Source organism: Diabrotica virgifera, chromosome 9, assembly GCF_917563875.1.
Source record: "Diabrotica virgifera virgifera chromosome 9, PGI_DIABVI_V3a".
Lineage (NCBI taxonomy): Eukaryota > Metazoa > Arthropoda > Insecta > Coleoptera > Chrysomelidae > Diabrotica > Diabrotica virgifera.
The window spans coordinates 191,317,565-191,344,889 of NC_065451.1; the positions used below are offsets into that span (position 1 = coordinate 191,317,565).

General features: G+C 31.5%; 1 protein-coding gene across 19 annotated transcripts in view; it reads right to left on the reverse strand.

Moving 5' to 3' along the window:
• LOC126892901 (MAP/microtubule affinity-regulating kinase 3-like) overlaps window positions 1–27,325 on the reverse strand; it is a 592,659-nt gene that overhangs the window by 85,937 nt on the left and 479,397 nt on the right. For 13 of the 19 annotated variants that reach the window (XM_050662736.1, XM_050662738.1, XM_050662745.1 and 10 more), the window contains 2 exons: window positions 15,819–15,992; window positions 10,125–10,269 (listed from right to left, as the gene is read on the reverse strand). In XM_050662736.1, coding sequence (XP_050518693.1) covers window positions 10,125–10,269; window positions 15,819–15,992 — 319 coding nt within the window. Of the gene's footprint in view, window positions 1–10,124; window positions 10,270–15,818; window positions 15,993–24,320; window positions 24,333–27,325 lie in introns of all 19 variants that reach the window. The other 6 variants (XM_050662751.1, XM_050662752.1, XM_050662744.1 and 3 more) reach the window with 3 other exon arrangements.

The following is a 27,325-nucleotide window of genomic DNA, read 5'->3' on the forward strand; positions in this document are numbered from 1 at the left end:
AAATTCTGTAAACTAAAATGACATTTGTATAAAACAATGTCGATATTTGTTAGAAAAACACTTATTTTTACAAAAATCTCCTTAATTATTGAATTATGAAAACACATGCTTCACGCGAATGAAAATATCTTCATTTTACTCATTTAATACATGTGTAACCCTTGAAAGCTTCTCGTTTACTGATGTGTTTTTATTAATCAATAATTAAGAAGATTTTTGCAAAAATAAGTAATTTATTTCCAATCCGGCTTGAAGGACCATAAATTGTTTGAAAAACAATATTCTTCTCCACATCTCTGTTCCATTTAGTAAGTATGTTCTACAAGAAAGTGGGTAGATCACAAATCTCTGGAATGGTGGAGGAATTCACCAAGACTAAGACAGGCGAAATAATTCATTATAGAACTTTCGCCAAAATTTACGGCAGACCTAATAAGCAAAGGAAAACAGTCAAAGCTATGGCACAGGTCACTGTAAGCTGAATAGACAGTTTAAGCTGATGGGATTAGCAGATGATGACCTACGCAGAATCTATCACCTAGAAGAAAAGACACATGGAAAGAGCTAAATGGAAGGTTTAGTCTATTAAGTTGTTTAAGTAAACCTTTTAAAAAGAGGCAGGGGAGATGCCATGAACTTCGAAAAAAAAAAACAGTGACAATAGCTCTTCACGATATGAAAAATAAACTCAATGAGAAGATAAATGAGATAGTAGGAGAGTAAATAAGTGGCAGAAAGAATCGAGGAGTGGTGGATCAATTATCAAGAGGAAATATTGGCCATGGTCTACATGAAGCTTACAAGACTGAGAATGTGGAAAACCTAGATCCAAGAGCTCAAGTACCAAATATTTTCCTTAAATCAAATAGCATCAAATAGGTTTTAACATGACTCGGAACAGAGATGGATAGAGGAATATTTTCTTTCTAGCCCGATCAAAGAACAATCTGACCCCAAAAACATAAAGGAAGGATGAAAATTTGGGAACAGGTAGCTGAAATTGTCTATTATTATATTATAAGAAAAAGTTTACAATTCTACATCCCCTCAATTTTTGTAAAATGAACACCCCTTCTCAGGGGTGAAAAATATACATTCAAAATAAGTCCGGAATTGGATAAAATGACTAATTCTAAGCAACTTTTGTTGTAGAGTTTTTTACTAAGTCAATACTTTTCGAGTTATTTGCGAGTGAATATGTTCATTTTTAACAAAAAAAAATGAAATAACCAAAAAACGGAGCACTTTTCAGGGAAAACTCGTTACAACTTTTTTAAAGTGTTTAAAAAATGGTTTATTTTTGTATTTTAAAAAAACTTCTAACATTAAAAGTAAGTGAGTTACGCTCAAAATATTGTTGGTCCCTTTTATTTTTTGCTAAAAAGAATCGCGAAATCATCCCCTAATTAGCATTCCAAATAAATTTAATTGTTACCGCTTCACAAGTTACTTTTCTTATGTATTCTTTATATAATATGATCTGTAAGTTTCATCGGTTCGAAGTGCTTATTTTTGAAAAGGCTGTAGTTAAAATGACTTGAACGAGTAACTAATCACGAGTTTATGCCAATTTTGAAGAGCCATAGCATAACCAATTTTTGTCTAACAAGCAAACAAAAAATCCAAAATATTCAGAAAAGCAAAACGTACATTTTATTATTGTTTGAGATTTTTGGTGTTACTTAATAATTTTTAAGTACATACCTAATTTTGAAAAAAAAATTTTTTTTCAAAATAAAAAAAAATGTTTGTTTTAAAACCATTTTTTTTTCAAAAATGTGCACTTTTGAAACACAACCAATGAAACTTATGCATCATATAACAAATACATAAGTAAAGTAACTTGTGAAGCGGTAACGATTAATTTTATTTGGGATGCTAATTAGGGGGTGATTTTCGCGATTTTTTACCAAAAAATAAAAGAGACCAACAATACTTTGAACGTAACTCACTTACTTTTAATGTGGAAAGTTTTTTAAATACAAAATTAAACCTTTTTTAAACACTTAAAAAAAGTTGTAATGAGTTTTCCCAGAAAAGTACTCCATTTTTTGGTTATTTCAGAATTTTATTTGGACGAATCAGAACCTACTTTTCATTAGCTACAAATCTGCTTCTACAGACTTCATGCATACACCTTTTTTTCACTTTTGTATAAGCTATATTTTTGATAGGGATATTTTCTTCGATAAAATACTTACTTTTTGAGTTATTTGCTCAAAACCGTCCAAAAACATGTTTTTTTTTTTGTTAAAAATGAACATACTCACTCGCAAATAACTCGAAAAGTATTGACATAGTGAAAAAGCTCTATAGAACGCTATAGAAAAAGTTGCTTAGAATAAGTCATTTTATCCAATTCCGAACTTATTTTGAATGTATATTTTTTCCCAAATTTTCATCCTTCCTTTATTTTTTTGGGGGTTTTCGGAAAATTGTGTGTTCTGTGACCGGGCGATTCAGACAGTCCTGCTTGTCTATTTTTATATGTATTTACTAGCAACATACATATTTCTTAATCTCCTATTAATGTTTACCTCATCGTTTTTTTGGATATGCAGATACCTCTCATCTAGTTTTAATTTTTAAGAAAATTTTTTTATCTTATTTAATAATTTATTATATTTACATAAAAACTTCGAATTCCTACAATAGATGATAGATATAATCTGCATCCAATGGGTAATGTTAGTTTTTTTTTATAAAATAGTTTCAAAATACTAAAATCTACAGGTTTATTATAAAAATGACTAGCAACATATAGCTATATAGGTTAAGTACGGAATATTTATAGCATATGTTACAAAATTATACATTAACTTAAACATATATATTAGACCATTTCTAAGATGACAATTCGACAAGGTCCTTGAAAATCTACCAGAAATGTGATATCTTAGAACACTATTTAACAAGCAAACAGCTACATCAACGAGAGCTAGGTGTTCCAAAAGTAACTATACGAAATGCCATGTCAACCAGTGGTATAACAGACTCATTTTTCTTTGAAAATATAGAAACGTGACTGAAACTTTTTGGTCCCAATGTTGAAAGAAAAACCAGATGTAACAGAATATGGTTTCAGCGAGAGAAGAGCCCATGCAGTAAGGCCTTAATTAAAAGCTGTATTCATATTGTTATACACATATTATATAAAACATAATTTAATTAATTAAATCACACGACCTTACCTCATGTGAATTTGTTAGTGAGAGTTTCTAAAATCGAACTTGTTTACTGGACATAATGTACTGGACATCATGAATGTACTGGTACTCTGGGCTAATTAGCAAAATACAAGGAAAAGTTATTTACCAGCAATTTTATTGCTGGAATCGAATCTTATTATTGTATGTATTAATAATATAGGTATGCAAAGTCCGCAGATAGTGTGCTACTTTTTTTATAAACAAAATGGCGCCCGAAAATCGTGTTTTTAATTTTTGCTCTATAACTCCAAAGATTTTAACTTTACACCAAAAACACTCAAATAAAAATTCACCGCAATTAAATTCTGCATAGAGACGTGTTTTTCGCGATTCACTTCGACGAAAACTTTTCCCGGAAAAAGCGGGTTTTTCCAACAAAATCTTTAATTTTCAACTAAAATTTTAGATAAGTAATTGTTAAGCAATAATTAAATAACTTGTTAATGTAAAAGCCCTTTTCGTATATATTATAATTCCAGAAGCCGATGGAAATTGAATGAACAGTTTAGCAACAATTGAATTGTTAATTAAAAATTTACGGTCGCTATAATAACGACAATAATTATGGTACATAAGAATAACTATGATTTTTTCATAAAAAGACACTATACCTATCTAATGTACTTTACAGAATTGAATTTGGTATATTTAAGCGGCCTCAGGAATATTTTAAAATGATAAACAATTTTTTGGCTTATAAACAAATAGAATATCTCGGGAAATATTAAACTAAATTAAATTGTGAAAGCGGTATTCGAAAAACAGCGGCAGGACGCTTCTTTTAAAAGAAAAAACGTTTAATTATGACGAGTGGTTCCTGAGATACAACCGGTCAAAGTTGACCGGAATTTACGACAAAGATATAAACAATAGGATCATAATTTTCAAACCATCACCTTTTTATTTTTGTCCTCTTTCTCCACACCAATTTTCATATCTTTAAAATACTCATAACATATATTATTATAATAAAATCTATCGATAATACGTGTGAAAATTGCCAAAAACAGCAAAATTCCAATCAAAAATTAGGTTGGAGAAAATGTAACCCTCAAAGTTCAAAATCGGTATACGTTAAAAAAATGCATTTTCTCGGCTTCCCATGGAGCAATTTCCTTCATTCTTTTTTTGTTACCAAGTAACTCGAGTAGAGCAATCTAACTAACGCATTATTAAATGTCAATCTTGCTTTTGTTTTGTTATAATAGATTAATTTATTTATAAGAACAGAAAACTACATATTTTTTCCAGTTGTAGGCTTTTTTTTAGATAAACTTACTACAAGTGTACCTTTTAAAGTTAACAACATAAATATTCTCATTTGAAAGCTATATAATTATTTAAACAATTTTTATTTAAACAAATTAAAATTTTGTGTTATAATAAATAAATTAATTTATTATAACAAAACAAAAGCAAGTTTGACATTTAATAATGCGTTAGTTAGATGGCTCTACTCGAGTTACTTGGGAACAAAAAAAGAATGAAGGAAATTGCTCCATGGGAAGCCGAGAAAATGCATTTTTTTAACGTATACCGATTTTGAACTTTGAGGGTTACATTTTCTCCAACCTAATTTTTGATTGGAATTTTGCTATTTTTGGCAATTTTCACACGTATTATCGATAGTTTTTATTATAATAATATATGTTATGAGTATTTTAAGGATATGAAAATTGTTGTGGAGAAAGAGGACAAAAATAAAAAGGTGCTGGTTTGAAAATTATGATCCTATTGTTTATATCTTTGCCGTAAATTCCGGTCAACTTTGACCGGTTGTATCTCAGGAACTACTCATCATAATTAAACGTTTTTTCTTTTAGAAGAAGCATCCTACCGCTGTTTTTCGAATACCGTTTTTCCAATTTAATTTAGTTTAATATTTTCCGAGATATTCTATTTGTTTATAAGCCAAAAAATTCTTTATAATTTTAAAATATTCCTGAGGCCGCTTAAATAGTCCAATATCAATTCTGTAAAGTACATTAGATAGGTATAGTGTCTTTTTATGAAAAAATCATAGTTGTTCTTATGCATCATAATTATTGTCGTTATTATAGCGACCGTAAATTTTTAATTAACAATTCAATTGTTGCTAAACTGTTCATTCAATTTCCATCGGCTTCTGGGATTATAATCTATACGAAAAGGGCTTTTACATTACCAAGTTATTTAATTACATTGATTAACAATTACTTATCTAAAAGTTTAGTTGAAAATTAAAGATTTTGTTGGAAAAACCCGCTTTTTCCGGAGAAAGTTTTCGTCGAAGTAAATCGAGAAAAACACGTCTCTATGCAGAATTTAATTGCGGTGAATTTTTATTTGAGTGTTTTTGGTGTAAAGTTAAAATCTTTGGAGTTATAGAGCAAAAATTGAAAAAAACACGATTTTCGGGCGCCATTTTGTTTATAAAAAAAAGTAGCACACTATCTGCGGACTTTGCATACCTATATTATTAATATATACAATCATAAGATTCGATTCCAGCAATAAAATTGCTGGTAAATAAGTTTTCCCAAAAATGGCCTATTCTCCGATAATCAGCCCAGACTATGGATATTTATCAATAGAAGAAAAACAACTTGGTAAGAATCATAACTAAGGATACAACATTCGGGAGTAAAACGATATTTTAAGAGTAGAATAATGAAAATTTGGAGAAAATAAGAAGACAAAGAAGAACAATAACAGACATGACAGTAATTACAACCAGTAAAATACAGAAAAGTCTATAGACTTCATTAACACACATCATGAAGTGTGTTAAATTCCTAGACTGACAACATGGAGCAAAGAATTCAACAAGTATTAGACATAAGACATGGTGTAAATGACATATCCTTCCTTTTATTGAAAAGGCCATCGCAATTTAAAGAAAAGATGATCGAATATTGTACAAATGGAAAAACTTTGTTGTGAGGATACGGAAGCAAAAGAAGGATCCTTGTTAATAATTGAGAATACCAAATACATTAAAAACTACACACGGTTACTATATAAGTTAAGTCTATAAGTTTTATTTAATGGAAACTACATATATCATATTCATACAACAAATTTCAAACTGTTGGTCCATAAAATGCATTTCTGACTACATATTATGTTGTATAGTTACTATACAGGCTGATTCACGTTTGTAACAAAATCTGTTATATCTGTTATTATAGAAGATACCAAAAAAAGTTACTTACAAACATAGGAGGTAGCTGTAAGCTTCATATTTTAAAGTTAGTTACATATATACAGAGCCTTCCCGAACACCAGGCCACATCTAAGATATGTTTTTTTAATGAAACACCCTGTATTTTATAACAAGTCTGGCTAATTGGCTCTGCCAAAGCCATTTTTCAGAGAAAAAACCCTGTATTGCATTGTACTTGAATAAGTAAGTGTTCGTAAGTATAAGTAATATCAATAAAACAATGATTTTTTTGCTTTCACATTATTATTTTTAATTCTCGATTGTATTCGAGTGTGAAAAATTATAGCAACATAAAGTACAACGCCGCTCGAATTATCTCGAGTGTGCACAGTTTGGCCAGTTTAGCGCTCTCGAATTAACTCGAGCGTGCACGTCAAGGGGTTAAACCTCGTACGAGAAACAACCGAGTGTGAATAGCGCAAATGAAGACCTATGCGATAATTGAAACCGACTTATCTGAATAACGCGAGTGAATTATATGGTAAGCTTTTTTGTGAACTTGATTATGCTATTCATGCCTATTCTGTAACTCATTTCGATGATAGAAGTCAGGAAAATCGAATAGAAGTTGCCAAGTCGAATATAAATGGTCAAAATCGGTATTCCATAACTCCCTCGGAATATCTACAATCGGAATAGTGAATAGAAATGACTTAGACACCATTTACCCTGTCTAATATAATTGGCCAATATAATTAAAAGTGCGAATAAAGTTTCAGAGCGTAGAAATAGGTGTCGCTTTGTCGAACTTGCACGGTCCCAATAGCGTTGATTGATAAATATATCAGTTTACTTGTATTTCTATCAATCAACGCTTATAGAAAAGAAAATAATTATAGAAAAGACGCTGTTTTTAGGAAAAGTTGTTTATAAGTTATTTTAGCTGGAATCAAATCTTAAGATTCTATAATTATTAGTAATATCTTACATCATACATCTTATCCTCATTTATCTTTTTTATTTATCAGTTTATCTTCTTTTTTATAACAATTTTAATTACCTTTGATTTAAAACCATTTATTATCTTTTGAGGTTTTTGTGTCCAATATTTACACTAATATTTTATTGTTTACTTTTCAAAACGTTTCTTTTTTGTTATTTCAAAACTATTTTCAAAAATGTAACTGTATGTAATGTGATAGTATGAAAAATTGAAGATATGGCAACGGTGTCGTCTTTTAAATTTAGAACCAGCAACAAACAGGTCATAGAACACTAATTTCGCTTGACAATTCGGGGTTACCACCCCCTCTTGACCGCGTGAAATAAAAATTGCCGATTTCGATTTAACCTGCTTACGATGTGAGTTACAGAATGCCAATCCAAACACGAAAATAACGCGATAGATATCAAAAATTCTGATTTCGGGTAATTACGATTCGACTTGGTCATTTCTATTCGATTTATTTGGTAAAAGTTACAGAATAGGGCTGAATGTCTGCATAGCATTTAATTACATCCCCAAATTATTTTGAACCACACCCTATAATACAGTCCACAAACTCTGAAATTATTTTAAAAATTTCTCACAATGTACATGCCTTAAGCGCTATTAAGATACTTCAACTATCAAAAACATATCTTATTTAGTGTACATAATCAGTAATTCAACTCAATGAAGCCATTTTTGATTTATCATTCATAAATAATTAAAAATCAATGGGAAAATCCCAATATTTGGCTGTGTACCATAGTTTAAAAAACTCATACAGAAGTAAAAAAAACTTCAAATTGTATACTGGTATAAAATCGTTTATAAAAACTATCTAAAATGTCATCCAAATGGATTGCAAAACGTTTTCGTTCTAATTCAGAACATCTGCAGTGCCTAGAATGAAGTATTTCCACGTTAAATTAAAGCAACAAGGTAAAATTGTGACTGTTAGAAAGATAAAACATGTGGGAATACTTACATTCTGCTGAGTAGTTTGAAACTAGCACACTATTTAAAGTGGTAACCCCATAATATATGGTTTACATATTATATTTTAATGGAATATGGTGACTACAAGTTGATGTTAGATATATTAGAATACATGCTCAAAGGGCAACATGTTGCCCTGCTCGAAAATGCTAGGTACTTGCCAGTTCAATGGGCACAGACCAACTGATAAAGTAGGAAATGGACATTCAATATGACAAGAGTGACGTGACATGACAAGATAAAGCCAATTTTTGGTTAAAAACTTCAAAAGTATAGTTTAATTTGAATATTTAGTAAAATGTAATGGTAATTAATAAATGTCTGAAAATGCAAATTAAATTATTGACATATTAGTATCTATTATAAAGTCTAAATTAGCAACTCTCTATTCCAGAAAAACTTATGGATTTTTTGATTCGATATGGGTATATTTCATGGTTCAATGTGTGACGTCATTGATTGTAAAATGACAAGATGAAAGTTAAATTTAGTTTAATAAAATGAAATATACTACATAGTAAACCAACAATGAACTAACGTGGAAGAATTGGAAGCTAAATAAACCAAAAATTCAGATTTTAAGAGTTTTATAAGAAATGTACTGTTGGTTGCCTAACAAGATGGTAAAGGTTTGAGTATTGTGAGATAAACAGTATATTGCAAAAAGCTATTGTAGTGTGTTTAAATTTATTAGCATACTATTGTATGCTAATAATATGTTTACAATAGTATGCTAATAAATTTAAACACACTACAATAGTCGCTTTCTGCATATACTGTTTATCTCACAATACTCAAACCTTTATCATCTTGTTAGGTAACCAACAGTACATTTCTTATAAAACGCTTAAAATCTGAATTTTTTGTTTATTTCGCTTCCAATTCTTCCACGTTAGTTCATTGTTGGTTTACTATGTAGTATATTTCATTTTATTAAACTAAATTAAACTTTCATTTTGTCATATTATTACAATCGATGACGTCACACATTGAACCATGAAATATACCCATATCGAATCAAAAATCCATAAGTTTTTCTGGAATAGAGAGTTGCTAATTTAGACTTTACAATAGATACTAATATGTCAATAATTTAAATTGCATTTTCAGACATTTATTAATTACCATTGCATTTTACTAAATATCCAAATTAAACTACACTTTTGAAGTTTTTAACCAACTTTTTAACGTCACTCTTATCATATCGAATGTCCATTTCCTATTTTATCAGTTGGTCTGTGCCCATTGAACTGGCAAGTACCTAGCATTTTCGAGCAGGGAAACATGTTGCCCTTTGAGCATGTATTCTAATATATCTAACAACATCGACTTGTAGTCACCATATTTCATTAAAATATAATATGTAAACCATATATTATGGGGTTACCACTTTAAATAGTGAGCTAGTTTCAAACTACTCAGCAGAACGTAAGTATCCCCACATGTTTTTTTCTTTCTAACACTCACAATTTTACCTTTTTGCTTTAATCTAACGTGAAAATACTTCATTCTAGGCACTGAAGATGTTCCGAATTAGAAAACGTCTTGCAATCCATTTGGATGACATTTTAGATAGTTTTTAATAAACGATTTTATACCAGTATACAATTTGAAGTTTTTACTTCTGTATGAGTTTTTTTCATAAATAATTGTTTGCGGTTGGAAATTTGTTGTACAAATAGTATTAGATGTAAAAAACCACTCTAAATGATCAATATTCTATATGACCCCTATACATCAAATCACAATATAAATTATAGATAACTTAATAGCTTATGACACTTACCCTGGAGTTTCTGTAGTCGAATTAGTTTTCTCTGTACTATCTGATTTGCCGTCATAGCTAATGGTAGACCTCCGTCCCACGGTAGTTCCTAAAGATAATGCTTGGTTCTTAAATACAGTTCGAGCTTTAGTCGGAGCTTGTAAACCTAATGTGACAAAAAAAAACAAAAAAATGGATAGACACTACACTAACGAGAGGTGGGAGGTTGGGAAAAGGGTGAGAAGAAAAGAAAACAGTTGGGATAACGTAAGACTCGTGTTCTAATGCAAAACGCCGATTTGAAAACAGTAATTTATAGATACCCATGTGGCGACATGCTTAAATTACTATTTTACTATTTTTTTAATTGCTAATTTTAAATATTAACTTTCCTTTCTAAACGAAATAATACGGGTCATTTAAAATTCACATGTGCTTCGTTCCTAATATACAAACCATATGCATAGAAGGGCCTGTTAAGTTTTAAGAAACGAAATATATCCATATTTCAGGTAAAATGCCTTTGCAGTTTTAAAAACACGAGATCTAATAAATTGTCGCCTGTCTGGCCATATGGTAGAACCACATAATGACATATTAGTGTTTGTCGTCTAGTTCAGTAGAGTCACAGCGGGCACCCTGTGTGGTCACACCCTCGCTAGAATAACAAACCCTTACGAGATATAAACAAAGCACGCCTTTTTTTACCAAAAATAAATAAATATATTATTGAGCATCGTTTTACTTAATATTATTTTAATTGTTTCCGTGGACAATAAGGTTATCACACACGCAACTCAACACTCATAAAAGTCAGGTTACTACGATGCTATCTTTCCTATACTGTTGTACGGAGTTGAGTCGTGGACTCTCACAGACGACACCTGCAAGAAAATTGAGGCTTTTGAAATATGACTTTATCGTCGAATGCTGAAGGTATCTTATACCGACCACGTTACTAATCAGGGTGTTTTCCTGAGAATGCAAAAAGAAAAAGAGCTTTTAACCACAATAAAAGCAGCCAAAATCGAATACCTCGGTCACAAGTGCAAGGAAAACGAGGACTAGAAAGGCGAAGGATTTCCTGGCTGAAGAATCTACGTGCGTGGTTCAACACAACAACCACAAATCTTTTTGGACCAGCAGTGTGCAAAGTACAGATTGCCATGGTGGGCGCCAACATCCGAAACGGATAGGCACTACAAGAAGAAGAATTTGAGTGGGAAAGTATATTTTTGTGCATCTATGTTTTTAACGAATTTATTAATTTATGAGTACTACGAAAAGTTAAGCTACAAATGTACAAGAGGCAATGCAGAAGCTACAAATGTAAAACCCTTGAAGGATTTAAAATTTTTGTAAACAAAGAACCTTTCGGTCATAAGAGACATGATAGAGATACAGCTCTCATATAATCTCCGTTTTCTTCAGTGATTTAACAGTGATATAAAGATTATCTAAAGAAAGTTAATTAAAGCGGTTGCGGAGTATTTGGAGATTGAAGGATTTAAAACTCCAATAAATGCTTTAAGGATTTAATTATCGCTGTAAAGAAAGAAGTTAAAAGTCATGAAAGACAAGATAGAGCTTTCAAAGAGCCTCCAGTTTCGCACCTGATTGCATATGTCTGAGTAACGACAGTAACAAAGGTACCGAGACTGAATACCTACCGAAAAAATGGAAGTTACAAAGTCAGCACAAGGTGCATCAATTCAAAGTTCTCCAATAATTGAAGGTAGCTTAATACAAGTAATACTAGGAGAGAAACTGTTATAACTACCAAAAAACAGAAGTTACAAAGTCAGCGAAAGGTGTACCACCTTCGACTTCACAGTTGATCGCAACTGACCAAGTGATAGTAACAGCAGTACAGAGACTGTAATATACCCTATTCCACGAACATACGCCTGTTTTGGATTACTTCGACAACGAATATTTTACTGTGCAAAATAAGAAGAACGAAAGTAAACTGCAAATTACATTATAGTTTATTGGAATAATTATTAGCGCCATTTACTTTCGTACTTCTTATGTTGCACAGTAAAATATTCGTTGTCGAAGTAATCCAAAACAGGCGTATGTTCGTGGAATGGCCCATACCTACAAAAAAAAAAAAAAACAAAAGTTACAAAGTCAGCAGAAGGACTAAAAATAAATTTTCTGAAATGGAATGCAAATAAGACAAGATGGATATTCTAACTAGCAAAACGGCAATGTTCCCGAAAATAGGCCACAACATAATCAATTAATAGAGGAAATAAAAAATGTAGTATATCAAAGTGTGTAAATAATTTATTTCTTTAGCTGAGCGCTTTCGACATAAATGTCATCATCGGAGCTAATGGTCAATTGTTAAAAAAGTACCGCTACAAAATTGAGGTGTTAACATTTGCATCTTGTGAAAATAACTTTTGGTTGGATATCCTCCGTACAACCCCAAACAGCAAAAACAGAAAAACGGCCACATTACACGTTACTCGTTACACGAGTAACGTGTAATGTGGCCGTTTTTCTGTGGAGGAAGTCCCAACTGAAAGAAGACCACGCGGACGCCCTCGACTCCGGTGGCGAGATAATATAGCAGGAGACCTAAAAGCTATGGGCGTGGAGAATTAGATGCAGGTTGCTCAAGACAGAGAAGAGTGGAGGCATGTTTTTGAGTCGGCTAAAACCCATGAATGGTTGTAACGCCACGGAGTAAGTAAAGTACATTCAAGAGAAATCATTAAAATACAACAAAGAACAAACAGGCATATTTATGTTTCGTGGACCTTAACCTTCCGATGACCAACGGGGGTCAAAAAAAAATTAAGTTGTTTTAAGAAATAAAATAATGTATTCGTAATTTTAATGTTACTATTGTATCAATAAATGATAAATAAACATTAGTAAAACATATTTTTAATTACAACTGAACATAAACAGGAATCATCATTCTGAACTAAAAAATAAAAGACATTTTAAAATATACTAATTTACGTCGCCACAGGTTTAACAAACATTTTTTTTCAATATTGGAATGTTTCTTACATACAATTCCACATAATAGACGGTATTTACTTAATATACAATTGGAACATGGAAGGCCAAGGGAGTTCGTCTTTGACCCCAAATTCGGAAAAAAATTTTCTTTTTTTTTTCGTAAAATATAGGGAATTTTTTTATTACAAAATATGAGGGTATCTAGAATGATATTAAAGTCAAATAAAAAAATAATGAGTTTAAAATTGAAAATATTTTTGAATTTATTAAATAAAAACATGCACTGGGGTCAAAATTTACCCCCCTTGGTCATCAGAAGGTTAAGAAGGCATTTGATAGGGTCAAATTAAAGCACGTTATCCATTTATTGTACGCAAGAGACGTGCCTCTAGGAATAATAAAAAAAAAGAATGTGTGTGTACTTTGTACGCACGTAAGAAGTTATACTTCTATTATATGATTTCAACGAAATTAATATACTTTAAACAGTTTATTTATATTTTATTTAAATATTAAACTAATTTTCATACTTACTACTTCTCAAAAATTTTTATTAAAACAGTGCCAAAAATTAAAATAATAAAAGAATAAAACACACACAAACAAACACATAGAAAAATGCCACAAATGATTTCTGAACAATGTAGGAAAAATTTTTAACTAAATACGTATATTCTAAAAAAAATTATATAATAAACGTACAATCATAAAATGTATAAAAAAAATAAAAAAATAAAAGTTTCCATTGGGTTTCGAACACGCTTATTAGCGCAGTTAGTATTGGAATTCATTCACCTTAAACTTTTACCCACGGAGACCATGTGTCATCATGTGCGAAGATCAACTAACTAAACGGATTAAACTTTGGACGGTTCTGAATTTAACCAAATTATTTTGATTTTGAATTGAAATTATTTAGAATTGAAAGAAATATTAGGTGAATATTAGGTGAAACATTTACAATTATTACGTACCTGTCGCTTTTAAAAACTATTTAAAAAGTCACTACAATATTATAAACTCGCATTTTTCTCTGCCATCACAACAATAAAAACTAATATACACAACATTAATTGTTTATCCAAAATCTCCATATTGAGCAATTATTGACAGATGATTTTAACACCCAATCAGATCCCGTATAACGTTTATACCATACTGTCTGTGTGCGCATGCGCTCAGAATAATGAAATTTTACTCTCAATCGCGCCTAAAGAAGTATAACTTCAAAAATCAACACGATAATAATACACGAAATATCTACCAAAACAATACAATAAAAGTAAAAGGAGCAGAAGAACTAACTGACCCAATTGAAGCTGGCAATGGGATAAGACATGAAGATTCCATGAGTCATCTATTATTCAATCTAATCATGGATGAAATAATACAAAAAGTAAGAAAAAAGTAGAAAGGATACCAAATGGGAGAAATCAACTTAAAATAATCTGCTATGCAGACGATGCAAAACAAATGTCTCAAAGTGAAAATGATTTAGGTACAACATATGCTGCACCATTTTAATATAACCGCCAGAAAATTTAACTAGTAATTTCCCCAAAAGAGACAAAATGCATGGTTATTACAGAAAATCTACTAAGATATAAATTAGAGATGGAGGATCCGATATTAGAACAAGTGATGCAGTTTAAACATCTAGATATCACATTATCTAGCTACGGAAAGCTCGAAACAGAAGTGGAAGATAAGTGAATAGAGCAAATAGAGTAGCATGATTGCCTGAATGAAACAATATGGACAAATAAAAATATCGGAAAAGAAATGAAAGACAGAATTTACAAAATACTCATCAGACCAATAATGACATACGAGGCAGAAACGCGACCCGACACAGAGAGGACAAAAAGAATGCTAAAAACAGCAAAAAATGAAAACCCTTAGAAAAATGGATGGTAAGACACTAAGGGACAGAGCAGGAAGTACAAATATACGACCGAAATACAAGATGGAGAACATTAAGAACTGTCTAAGAAACAGAACAGTAGAATGGAACAACCACGTAAGCCAAATGACAAAAAATAGAACAGTAAAGACGGTGAGAGACGGTTCCGTAATAGGAAGACGATAAAAAAGAAGACCACGAAAACGATGGAACGACAACTTACCGGAGACTTATTGAGAAAACAGACAGAGTCATGTCTACACAAAAAGAAGAAGACAAAGAGAAGATTAATAAAAATGAACCTTATCTATATAAATTTCAGTAAAAGGGAAATAAGGTCGGTTCCTGGCCCGCTGGTTGGAGAAAGAGGAGGTGAGTTTAGTTGGTAGGCGGCTCTCTACGGTTAGGCGTAGAGAGTTGAATCCAACACACCTGTGACACCTTCCCAGTAGTCTTTAGAAGATCCTCACCTCCCAAAAAAAAAAGTAAAAGGGAAATAGCAGAAATCAGATGTACTACGCTGATTCGGCGAAATTTTATACCATTTACTTCCGGTAAACGTGCGCTAACACCTGTGCAAACATGGAATTAACCGGAATTTGATACCATGAGAGAGATTTCTTCCGTCTAACTCTAATATTTCAGGCCATTTGTGTAAATACTTGCAAATATGTAAATTTCATCCATTGATCGCCATATTTAACAGTATAGACAACCATAATTTCACTAAACGCGTTCAAACGTTTTGCATTAGAACACAGATGAAAAAGTGTGCAACTACTCTTGTAATAATCGATTAAACTTGACATACTAAATGACAGGTGACTTACTATTCTCCGTAGTCGTCTTGGGTTGAGCACTGGCAGGTCTGGCGTTAAGCCTGGCACTATTTTCTTTGATCGTAGCACTATCGACGGTATTTTGCCGTTTGAAACCTGAAGATTGTTGGTTGTTTATTTGCGAGGCAGGTACTTGAGGTTGGGCTCCCGTCCTTAGAGTTTCACCTACAGAAAAATAAACCAAATATTGTACAGTTTAAGGTAAAAAATCTTTAAATATATAAATGAAAGACAGTTCAGATTTAATTTCGCTTCAGAGACCACCACCATCTGTTTATGTTCGTTTCAACCTCTTGGTTTCTACAGAACAGGTCTTGGTGTACCCTGAATCGAAACCAAATCCAACTGTCATGTAAGCAAATTAATAAGAAATAATTTGCAAATGAACGCACTACCGACATCTATTAAAAGCAACGAGAAACCTGAACTATTTCTTAGGTCGGAAACAAATTTTGATTTTTACCTGTACCCGATTCTTCTACAATTTACAAGGAAAATTCGAAAGTTCTGAGATAATTCGCAAGTCTTCGACACTGATATTGTCTGGACCAGTAGCTTTTCTGTTTTTCTGAGCTTTTACTGCATGAATAACCTCTTCTTTGGTCATTTCTGGAGCTTTTTCATTTATTCGATCATCTATGGATCTCTCTCTTCAATCCTGACCCCCCGGAGGGAGTGTAATGGTCGACGTGATGTCATGTATTGTCCGTCTCCAAAGATCTTTGTCTCTAGTCATTTCTTTTAACTCATGCATAGGTCTTTTGCATATTCCTGTAATTTGATCGATCCATCTTGTTGGGGATCTTCCTCGTGATCTTCGGCCTTTCACCTTTCCTTGTATAATGAGCCTTTCCATGTTTTCTGTGTTTGCTCTCATAACATGTCCAAAGTATTTTAATTGTTGGAGATGGACTTTGCTGGAGAGTCGTTGGCTAACTTTTAGCTCTCTTAAAATTGAAGTATTTGTTCTATGGTCGGTCCAAGGAATTCGTAGCATTCGTCTCCAACAGAACATTTCAGTGGCGTCTATCTTTCTTCTTTCCGAATTTCTCAGGGTCCAAGATTCACATCCGTAGGTCAGTATTGGGAATATTAAGCAGTTTATCAACCTCATCTTTAACGCTCTTGAAATTTGACAGTCCTTCCATATTGTGGTCTTTTTGCTGTGGCGACTTTTGCTAGATCACATCTACGTTTTATTTCTTCCTGTAGTGACCCTGTGTTTGTGATTAATGATCCCAGATATAAGTATGAGCTCACAACCTCAAACCGATCAATTGTGGTTATGTGTGGATGATTATTATGTAGTCTATCCACTATCATGATCTTTGTCTTTGATATGTTTAATTGCAGACCAAATATTTGACTTTCGTTTTCAACCGGTTGTATAAGATCAATCAGCTCTGCTTGACTATTTAGGCTATTGATTATGTTCAAAATATGAGAACTAAAAGGAACTACAACGTTAACGAGATTTTATTGTCTCATATGATCAATGGACCTCTATATTTTAAAAAACCGCGGAGTGCTACCATTTAAATGGGTGCGTTTTTGAGAAAGGGGTGAATTAGTCCCTAGGCACAGGGTGAATTTAGGTGAGTTCCATTCACTTTTGGTACAAACACTTCTACAGGAAAATTGTTCCAGGATAAATTTACTATCGAAATATCATATTTTAAAGTTAAAAGTATTTGTTTTTACAAAAATACATTCAAAAGAAAAGCAAGAAAAAACACGAAAGAACGCAATTTTGTTTTTTGCCCCATAATTTTTTTCCACAGCGATATAGGTATAGGCATTGCTTCAGCGAAAAATAACTTCCATCCTTCCTCTTTAAAATGACGTCTGGTAGAAGTCTCTAGGATTTATATTTTCCGAATTAGGATTTTTCAAAATATGCCGCTCACAGAATTTTTGAGCCATTTTCCCCATTATTTCGCAAACATTGTTCTGTAACTTTTTTCTACGCCTTTCTAGGTATATGCAATGGTATATACATTTGGTAGAAAGAGAAGTCAATTACCTATAAAATTGTCTGCTGTGTAAGACCGTACGACTATTTTTAAACAAGTTATGCTTTTTCAAGGTTTTATACTTTTAATGATTTTTGATATTTTTTATGATTATTTTTTAAATTTCTCATTATGACTTTTTTGCTTGTACATTTAGGTATATACGTTCTGGAATAAAAAAAGCTTATTTTCTTTACTTTAAAATGGTGTATTAAAATCACCTCTAGGACTATTTTTAAACAAGATATCCGCAGGATATCCAAGGGTATCCGTAATTTGAGAAAAATTTTAAAAAATTTTATTTTTTTCAATTAGAAGAATATAATTGTATATTGTAACATAATTTTTTATTCCAAATAACTTTTCTTAATAACACTTTTCGATATTGTGAAATATAAAGGTACTTTACTCTTGAGCGAAATTCATATTTTTTAACATACCTCGTACACTATTGATAAAATTTTATATCTGATGATTACATCTTAGGTTTTAGACTATGCAGAGCATTTTATAAAGAATAATGTTTTTCATTAAGTTAATAATAAAAAGTTTTCCATATGGTTCCAACTTATAGCCCGATCAAAGAACAATCTGACCTCAAAAAAAATAAAGGAAGGATGAAAATTTGGGAACAGGTAGTTGAAATTGTCTATTATTTTGTAAAAAAAAGTTTACAATTCTACACCCCCTCCATTTTACAAAAATAGGGAAATAAGGGTTGGTTTTTCACTAAAAGTGCTGTATTTCGGAAAATAAGGCAATAATAACAAAAAAATTTATTTAAAAATCATCAAGGTACTTTTATCCTAACATTTTGACTAAAAACTTTGTTTGCATCTTGATTCGTTTCTAACCTATAGCCCTTTTTAAAGTACTTAACAGGGGCGCTTATTTGAATTGCGCGCGCAACAAAAATGTCACATTTTAAGATTAACTAACTTTTAAATCGATAATTTTGGGGCATTTATCAAACATTAAAATATACGAAAAAAACACAATACCTTTAGAAAAATATCAATTTTAACGTGAATATATTTTCATTGTGAATTACAAATTATTTAATTTAGAAAAATATGTTTTAAAATATACTAATACAAGTTTTGAGAGCAACACATATTTTTTGTCACAAAAATTTACGTAATCATTTAAATTAAAACTCCTTTTAGATTTACGTTTTAAGATGGCTAATTAACATTTAGATTTAAAATTGCACAATGTTACTTTAAAGGATAAAAATTTGTATGGCGATAAAAAATGGATATTTATTTGATTTTTATTTTAAGTCAATTTTCAAGATTTCAATCAATAATATCTTTGTTGAAAATTCATAAAAAACTTTAAAAATATGCTTGTAGGTACTTGAAAATGTACTTTTTCGAAAGCGGTATCTATTTTTCTTATGCATAGAATACTTTTTAAATAAGGCTCACTTATTATAAACAACTACAAAAAAATGTCATGTTTTAATAAAATCGATGCCATTCTTTTTTGAAAGTCTTTTTTTAAATGAAAATATGGGAATATATTAAAAAAGGCTTGAATAACATATTACATATATATACAACAGGCCTATTGCAAAGGTAAAAATATATGGGGTACGTAAACACAGGTGTAAAAGTTGCTTAAAAGAGAAAACGGCGCGCTTCCTAAACACAGTAGACGAACATAACCTAAAAAATTGGAGCAATGTTCACGCTGCAATGTTTTGTTATCGTTTTCGGCTGTCAAAGTTTTTGAATTTATAACTTATTATCTAGGGACCGCAGACGTTCGGAAACAATTAGCGTCTCTTTGTAAAGACAATGACGTCGACTTTGCAAAGTAACAAGACACTTACTCAACACACACACACTACACATTACTCCCCTGACTTAGTGATAAGTTATACAATTACGTGGCTAAAGGTTCTAGTTCTAAACCAAAGCCAGAATCAGAGAAAAAATAACTTATTATCTATAAAAGTAATCTGTTTGTTATAAAATAATTGTGTAAATATTTACAATGAGTGCGAACAGTGAAACAAAAAATAATAATTCTTGTTTTATTTGTGAAAAACATTTAGAATGTGATAACGAAAAAATTGTAATTGTCAAACGTGGAATTGAAACATTAAAAAGTGTAAGTTCAGAAAGAAAAGATGATAGACACAAAATGCTTTTGGACTGTGATGAAATTAGAATGTAGACAAAAATATGTATTAAAAAGAGGAGAAACTTTTTCATGCTGCATGCGGAAGTTGTCAAACTGGTAATTGTACAAATCATAAAAAGGAAGACATTATAGTTTCTGATGATTAAGATGATAATAGTTTAGATGGTAGCTGCCAAGAGACCCAAAATTATGATTTTACAGATGATTCTATTATAAATTAAGTTGATTCAGACACAAATTTTACATCAGACGAAGATGAAAATGAACTTTGAATAATTTCGATTAATTAATTAAATGTAAACAGTGACGATCCAGTTCGATATACAATAAACGATTTTTTATTGCACCTTTTATCATTTTAGTACTTTATGCTCATTTGATCCTTTATAACTTAGGAGGCAACATCAGCGCGCGAAAAATGCGTTCCAAGATTGCAACTTTAATTTTGAATATTCTGTCGAGATATCTGGCACACATATTCGCAATATAGTAAAGAATTGTGGTACAGAGCCCAATTTAAGAAACATGTTAGTATGTAGAAATTACTCTAAAATTAAATTAAATATAAAAAACGAGTCTGTGCCGCTTTAGGAAGAACAAAAAAATACAGTTTCTTCAAATAAACTTTTTTATCCCATGTCTAGATTTTGTGTCACAATGGAATTACTAAAAAACGATTATCTATAACAAGAAATCGAACTTGACTGACATGGCAACATTTAGCGCGCCTATGAGTATAATTATTGTTATCACATTACTGTGCCTTTGTTTCTGATAGTATAGTGTATAGTATCACTGGCACTGTAGTACTGCCGACACACTGTTGCCGCACTGTTGAAAGTTCGGAGAACTATCGAAAAAAAAATATTGATGACGCGCTGATGTAGCCTCTTAATAGAGTACATTTATTTTTAATTAAGTTAATTTAATTTTTAAATGAACTTTAGAAAACCTAATAAATATTTAGTAAAAGAAATATTTTTTGAGAAATTTTGATATATTTTCATTTTATATGTTTATATTGAAATAATTAACTTAAAAATACAAGTATGTACTTTAAAATTATAGTTTTTCAAATTATTAACTTAATTCAAAAAGAAAATAATATAGGATACGTGCACGCGCATGTAATTCGTTCAGGTAAGTACAGACATACTTACAGGAAAAACCAAAGTTTTCAGTTCTTTTTCCAAAAATTCAAAAAAATTTCCAAAATTTTTCCACTGGCCGTAAGTTTTTTTTGAAAATTTTTGGAAAATCTTAACCTCAAGCCCTTAATAGATCTGTAAAAAGTGTGTTCACCAATTTTCAGATTAATTGATACAAAACTAAGCGAATAAGACCGTTTTAAAAATTTTTGGTTTTTAACCCTTATTAAAAATAGGCTATATCTCATAAAATAATCAAGATCTAAAAAAAAATTTTAAGACCAATCTTTAAGGTTAAATCACTCTGATGACTATTTTATTTTTCACTGTTACATTTTTTTTTATTATTTCATTATTTTTAAAATACAGCACTTTTAATGAAAAACCAACCCTTATTTCCCTATTTTTGTAAAATGGAGACGGTTTAGAATTGTAAACTTTTTCTTATATAATAATAGACAATTTCAACTACATATTCCCAAATTTTCATCCTTCCTTTAATTTTTTTGAGGTTTGTGTAAAGTTTTGTGTTCCTTGATCGGGCTATTAGTGGGACCTATTGCATGTGTATATGTCAAACTTTGAAAAATCATATCTTGTTTAAAAATAGACCTAGAGGTGATTGCAATACACCATTTTAAATTAAAGATAATAAACTTTCCTTTTATTGCACAATGTATATACCTAAATACACAATAAAACATTTATAATGAGAAATTTAAAAATAATCGTAAAATATATCAAAAATCATTAAAGGTATAAAATTTTGAAAATCCATATCTTACTGAAAAATAGTCATACAGCCTTCTATGATATACCATTTTAAAAGGTAACTGACTTTTCTTCCTACTAAATGTAACATTGCATATACCTAAAGCTGCGTAAAAAAAAGTTACAGAACAATGTTTGCGAAGTAACAAGGAAAATGGCCCAAAATTGTTGTGAGTGGCGAAATTTGAGAAATCATATTTTGGAAACTATACATCATACAGACTTACACCTAACGTCATTTTAAAGAGGAAGGATGGAAGTTTTTTTTCTGTGAAGCAATGCCTATACCTATATCCCCGTGGAAAAAAGTTATAGGGCAATAAACAAAAATGATACCTTTCGTGTTTTTTTCTTGCTTTTCTTTTGAATATAATTTTGTAAAAAAAATTCTTTTTGACTTTAAAATGTGATATTTCTATAGTAAATTTAACCTGGAAAATTTTTCCTGTAGACGTGTTTGTACCAAACGTGCATAGAACTCACCTTAATTCGTCCTGTGCCTAGGGACTAATTCACCCCTTTCTTAAAAACGCACCCCTGTAAATGGTAGCACTCCGCGGTTTTCTCATACTTAGAGGTCCATTGACTATATGAAATAATAAAACCCCGTTAACGTTGTAGTTCCTTTCTAAAATACATAATCAATAGCCTGCAAGAAGGGCTGTGTCATCTGCGAAACGTAGGTTGTTTATTTTATGACCATTTATTGAGATGCCTTTTTCCCATCCTTCACGTGCTCTTCTCATAATATGCTCTCCATATATATTGAATAATTGTGGAGATAGTATACATCCCTGTCTGCCACCCAGGTTCTGGATGAAATTAGTTTGAAAGTGTGTCAAGCACTTTAACTGATCCAGTAGTGTGTTCGTATAGTTCAGTTATAAGCGAAATAAGGTGTTGGGGTACGCCTACTTCTTTTAGTATGCGCCATAAGTGTCTCCACTTGACCCTGTCGAACGCCTTACGATAATCTATAAAGCATATGTACAGTGGAATATTGAATTCCCTAGATTTTTCGATTATTTGTCTTATTTTTAACAGGTGTTCTCGAGTACCTCTACCTTTGGTAAATGCAGTTTGCTCTTGTGCAATTTCTCTCTGAAGGAATGTTTTTAGTCTCTCATTGATTATATGTAGCATTATTTTACTGGCATGTGATATAAGAGAAATAGTTCTATAATTGTCGCATTTATGGAAGCTGCCTTTTTTATGAATTGTCGTTATTGTAGATTTTGTCCAGTCTTCAGGCCATTGTTTAGAATGCTATATTTGGTTACAGAGTAGATGAAGTAATTTTACGCCAGTTTCTTCTGTGGCTTTGAGCATTTCGGCTGTTATCATATCTGGACCTGATGCTTTATTATATTTGAGCTTACTGATCGCGAGTCTTACTTCATTTTCAAGTATATCAGGTTCTTCTTCCACCTCGTTAGAGATTTGGTTAACAGGTTCTTGGCGTTGATCATCTTTATATAGGTCCCTGCAATACGATCTCCATGTCTCTGCTATATCTTCTCTGTTTGTTCTCAGAGTTCCAGTGTTGTCTTCAATGGCCCAAGTTAGTATGGGAGTAATGGCCCAATGGATAGTAGAGGGCAAATATATACATACGAAGAGAATATAGGAAGCATCCAAAGTGGTTTCAGAAGATGTACATACGTCAACTGTGACGTATACATTTTTTTATTTCTAGACTATGCGAAAGTTTTTTTTATACGTATAAGCAAAAAAATGGTGAATATCCTGAGAAGCTGGGCAGTAGATAGAACTGACAAGAATATTAGTGATCTGTACTGGGCACAGAATATGGCAGCACTATGTGAAAATCAGAACACCTAACCAGTACATATATAGAAAGAAGATCCTCAGGATCACGTTTTATCACCGTTAGTGATTGATTTATATTCGCAGCAGGGTTTTGCAGACGCATTAAAAGCTAGGAAGCTGTTAAGATGAATGGAGAAGCCATAAACAACATTAAATAAGAAGATAACACGATATTGATAGAATATTATCTACACTAAAACAATCATTACAACATATTCAAAGCTGATCTTTTACTTTTGCCAATATAATCTAAGTAAAAAATAGGCCCGGTCCACCTTTACACCTATACTTTTTGTGTTATTTACATACTATTACATACTTTTATTGCATTGAATTGAATTGTTAAACGTATAGACGTACCTTCTACTGCTTTTATAAAAATATTCATATTATATTCAAAACAGTGTAAAACATACAAAAAAACTTCTACTACAGTACACACCAATAAAAATCGAAATTTAAAAAATACGTCACACATAATATAGCATTCAAAGCCTATGTACAATTTAGGCCCTTCAAAAGTCCCAGTGTGGTGAGGTTACTCACAACATTACAGACCATCTAACAAAAAGCACACCTACCTATGGTTCCACCTGAAAAGAAGAGAGAAAATCCAGTCAGTTAAAACACACACAACAAAACACTAAAGGCACAAGCTGGATTTATTCAACCTGCTTTTTCCAGTCATTATGACACGTGATCGGTTCCGTTCTGAAAGCCATATAGTACAGCGAGAAGCGTTTATACAGTTTATTATTATGGTGCAATTTAGATTCAAAACACGCTGCAGGCGTGGTTATAGTTAAAATGTACATTATATAAAAGATTATAAGCTACAGTATAACAGATTTTCTTGTGGACAGTGTTTACAATCATTTATTTTATTACTAAAACTTTCAAAAATTATTATTTCGTCGTATATAAATAGATTCTTCAATTAAAAACTCATTTCTTTCGATGTAATGCTAAAAAAATTTGTAGTTTCCTTCGTATTATACAATTTTTTAGTACCAGTGTACTATAACCCGGCTCGAAGGACCAATATTTAATGTTATCAAGCAAGAAATGTAGTTGGAATTTTTTTGTCAATTATTGTAAAATTCTTGAATGTTGAATAAAGACAAATTAATATTGTTTGATTTGTAATGCCTTACGAGGCAGATTAAGCCTGTAACTTATCTGTATCTATGTCTATTTACTACGAGATATCATAGTGAGTTAGCATTAGTTTAGTATTTTTAATGTGCAAGAATTAGAAGTTAGTGGAATATTATTTGAAATGAAAAGTTTCATAAAGACACGTTTATCGTGGTTCATATATTCAAAAATCTACTCTTAATGTTTTCATTTAAAATATATAAAATTATTTGAAAAATTCAGAGCCTACATACGTGACGATGAAATGAAATGAACTATAAATACTCGATAGCTAGTTTACTAGGTCCAGTGTTGGAGCCATGCTCCAGTCAGATATGATGTACTTGCAGTAGTCTAAAATCAAAATTTGATCTCAAGTTTTGAATTGGAATTCACGAATGAATACAATGGGCAGATCAATGAATAATAAGGGGAAAACCGAGATACGTACCTAGAGATAGTAAATACCATAATGCTATGTAACAAGTTTCAAACAACTGAGGAATTTGGCAAGTGTCATACAACACAATTAATAAGATATCATCAATTTTATTTAAAAATGATTATCCATTGCCATTTATAAATAATACAGAATTGCACAAGATACCACAACAATCCAATTCCACAAGAACTAAAGGTAACTATTTTAGAAAACAGTTACAACCGTGTCTTACCGATTGTTCTAAGAGTTTTTATCTCTACTGTTTTTGGCATTCTTTTTGTTCTCTGTGCAAGGTCGTGTTTCTGCCGCGTATATCATGTCACTATTGGTCTTTATAAATTCTACCTTTCATTATTTTCCCGATATTTTTATTTCTCCATATTGTTTAATTCAGAAAACATGCGGCTCTGTCTGCTCCATTTACTTGATCTTCCACTTCTGTTGTGAGCTTTCCGTGTGATGCCTAGATATTTAAACTACATCACTTGTTATATTATTTGACCCTCTAGCTCTAATTTACATCTTAGTAGATATACTGTTATAACCATGCATTTTGTTGTTTTTAGAGAAATTAATATGTTATATTTTCTGGGCGATATCAAATTGGTGCAGAATACGTTGTAAATCATCTTCACTTTGAAATATTAGTATTGCGTTGTCTACATAGCAAATTATTATAAGTCGTTTTTCTCCCATTTGACTAGGTTGAATAATAGAGGACTCAGAGAATCCCCTGTCTTATCCCATTGCCAGCTTCAATTGGGTCAGTTAGTTCTTCTACTATTACTTTGATTGTGTTGTTCTGATAGATATTCTCAATAGTTTTGATTATTACTAGATGTATCTGTATTGCGTACAATAAATGGATAACGTCCTTTAACTTGACCTTATCAAACGCCTTCTTAAGATTCAAGAAACATAAATATCGTCGTTGTCAGAGCTAAACCTGGTATGTACATTTTTGGCGAAATCAACTATTTGTTTATTTATAATTAAAATACATAATACTGATCTAATCTTCTTAATATTACTTCTAAATTTAATAAGAGTATAGTACAGTAGAGCGTCGATTATCCGAACGTCGATCAACCGAACGACCGGTTATCCGAACTCTCGACTCCCGCGCCCCGCACTCGAGTACCGAGCAAGCGTTAGTAATTAACGCTTAAAATATCTTCAATTTTCTTCAATATTGTATCTAAAAATATGTTGTTGCAAAGGTGCACATTTCGGCAAAATGGTATTCATTTTGATAAAGATAAAAAAGAAACAAGAGTTTTTTCATTTCCTGAAAAATCTCACAACATGAACATACGAGGTTTGGCACTGACGCCGACGATATGTTTGTTTGTACGACGGTTTGTTGTATTCTAATGATTTCTCTTGCATTTGCTTCATTATAAATCTAGCGTCGGTGCATCATCTTCTCGGAGTAAAACTTTGTTGTTCTTCTGCTAGTGATATAATTTCATTCAGTTTGTTTGTTATCACCTTAGTTGTTAATTTTACTGCTGTGTTTAATAAATTAATTATTCTCTAATTCTCCGGGTCCGATTTGTCTTCCTTTTTGAAAAGAGGTATTAGTATGCTTGATCTCCATTCTTGTGTCATTTTGTTTTGTTCTATTATTTTTTTAATTAGGTTTAATAGTTGTTTGGTCAGATCCGGTCCTCCGTACTCTAGGAGTTCATTTGGCATTTTGTCCTCTCCTGGTGATTTTCTATTTTTTAATTTCCTTAATGCCTCCTTTACATCTTCCTCCTCAATGTTTATTTCTTCATTTGTCGTCACTTCTGGTGTTGGTGGTTCATTATCGTCACCTTTAGTAAATAGGTATCGAAATTATTAGTCTGCCCATGTTTCCTTCTGAATGTGTTTCGTTTTTATTAGTTCGTTTATTTCTTTTCTTTGTCCTCTGTCATTCTTCACATTTCTATCTGTGTTCCGTAGAAATCGTGTTCCATATGTTTTGAGAAGCTCTCTCAGTGTTCCTGTTCATTTGTCTGA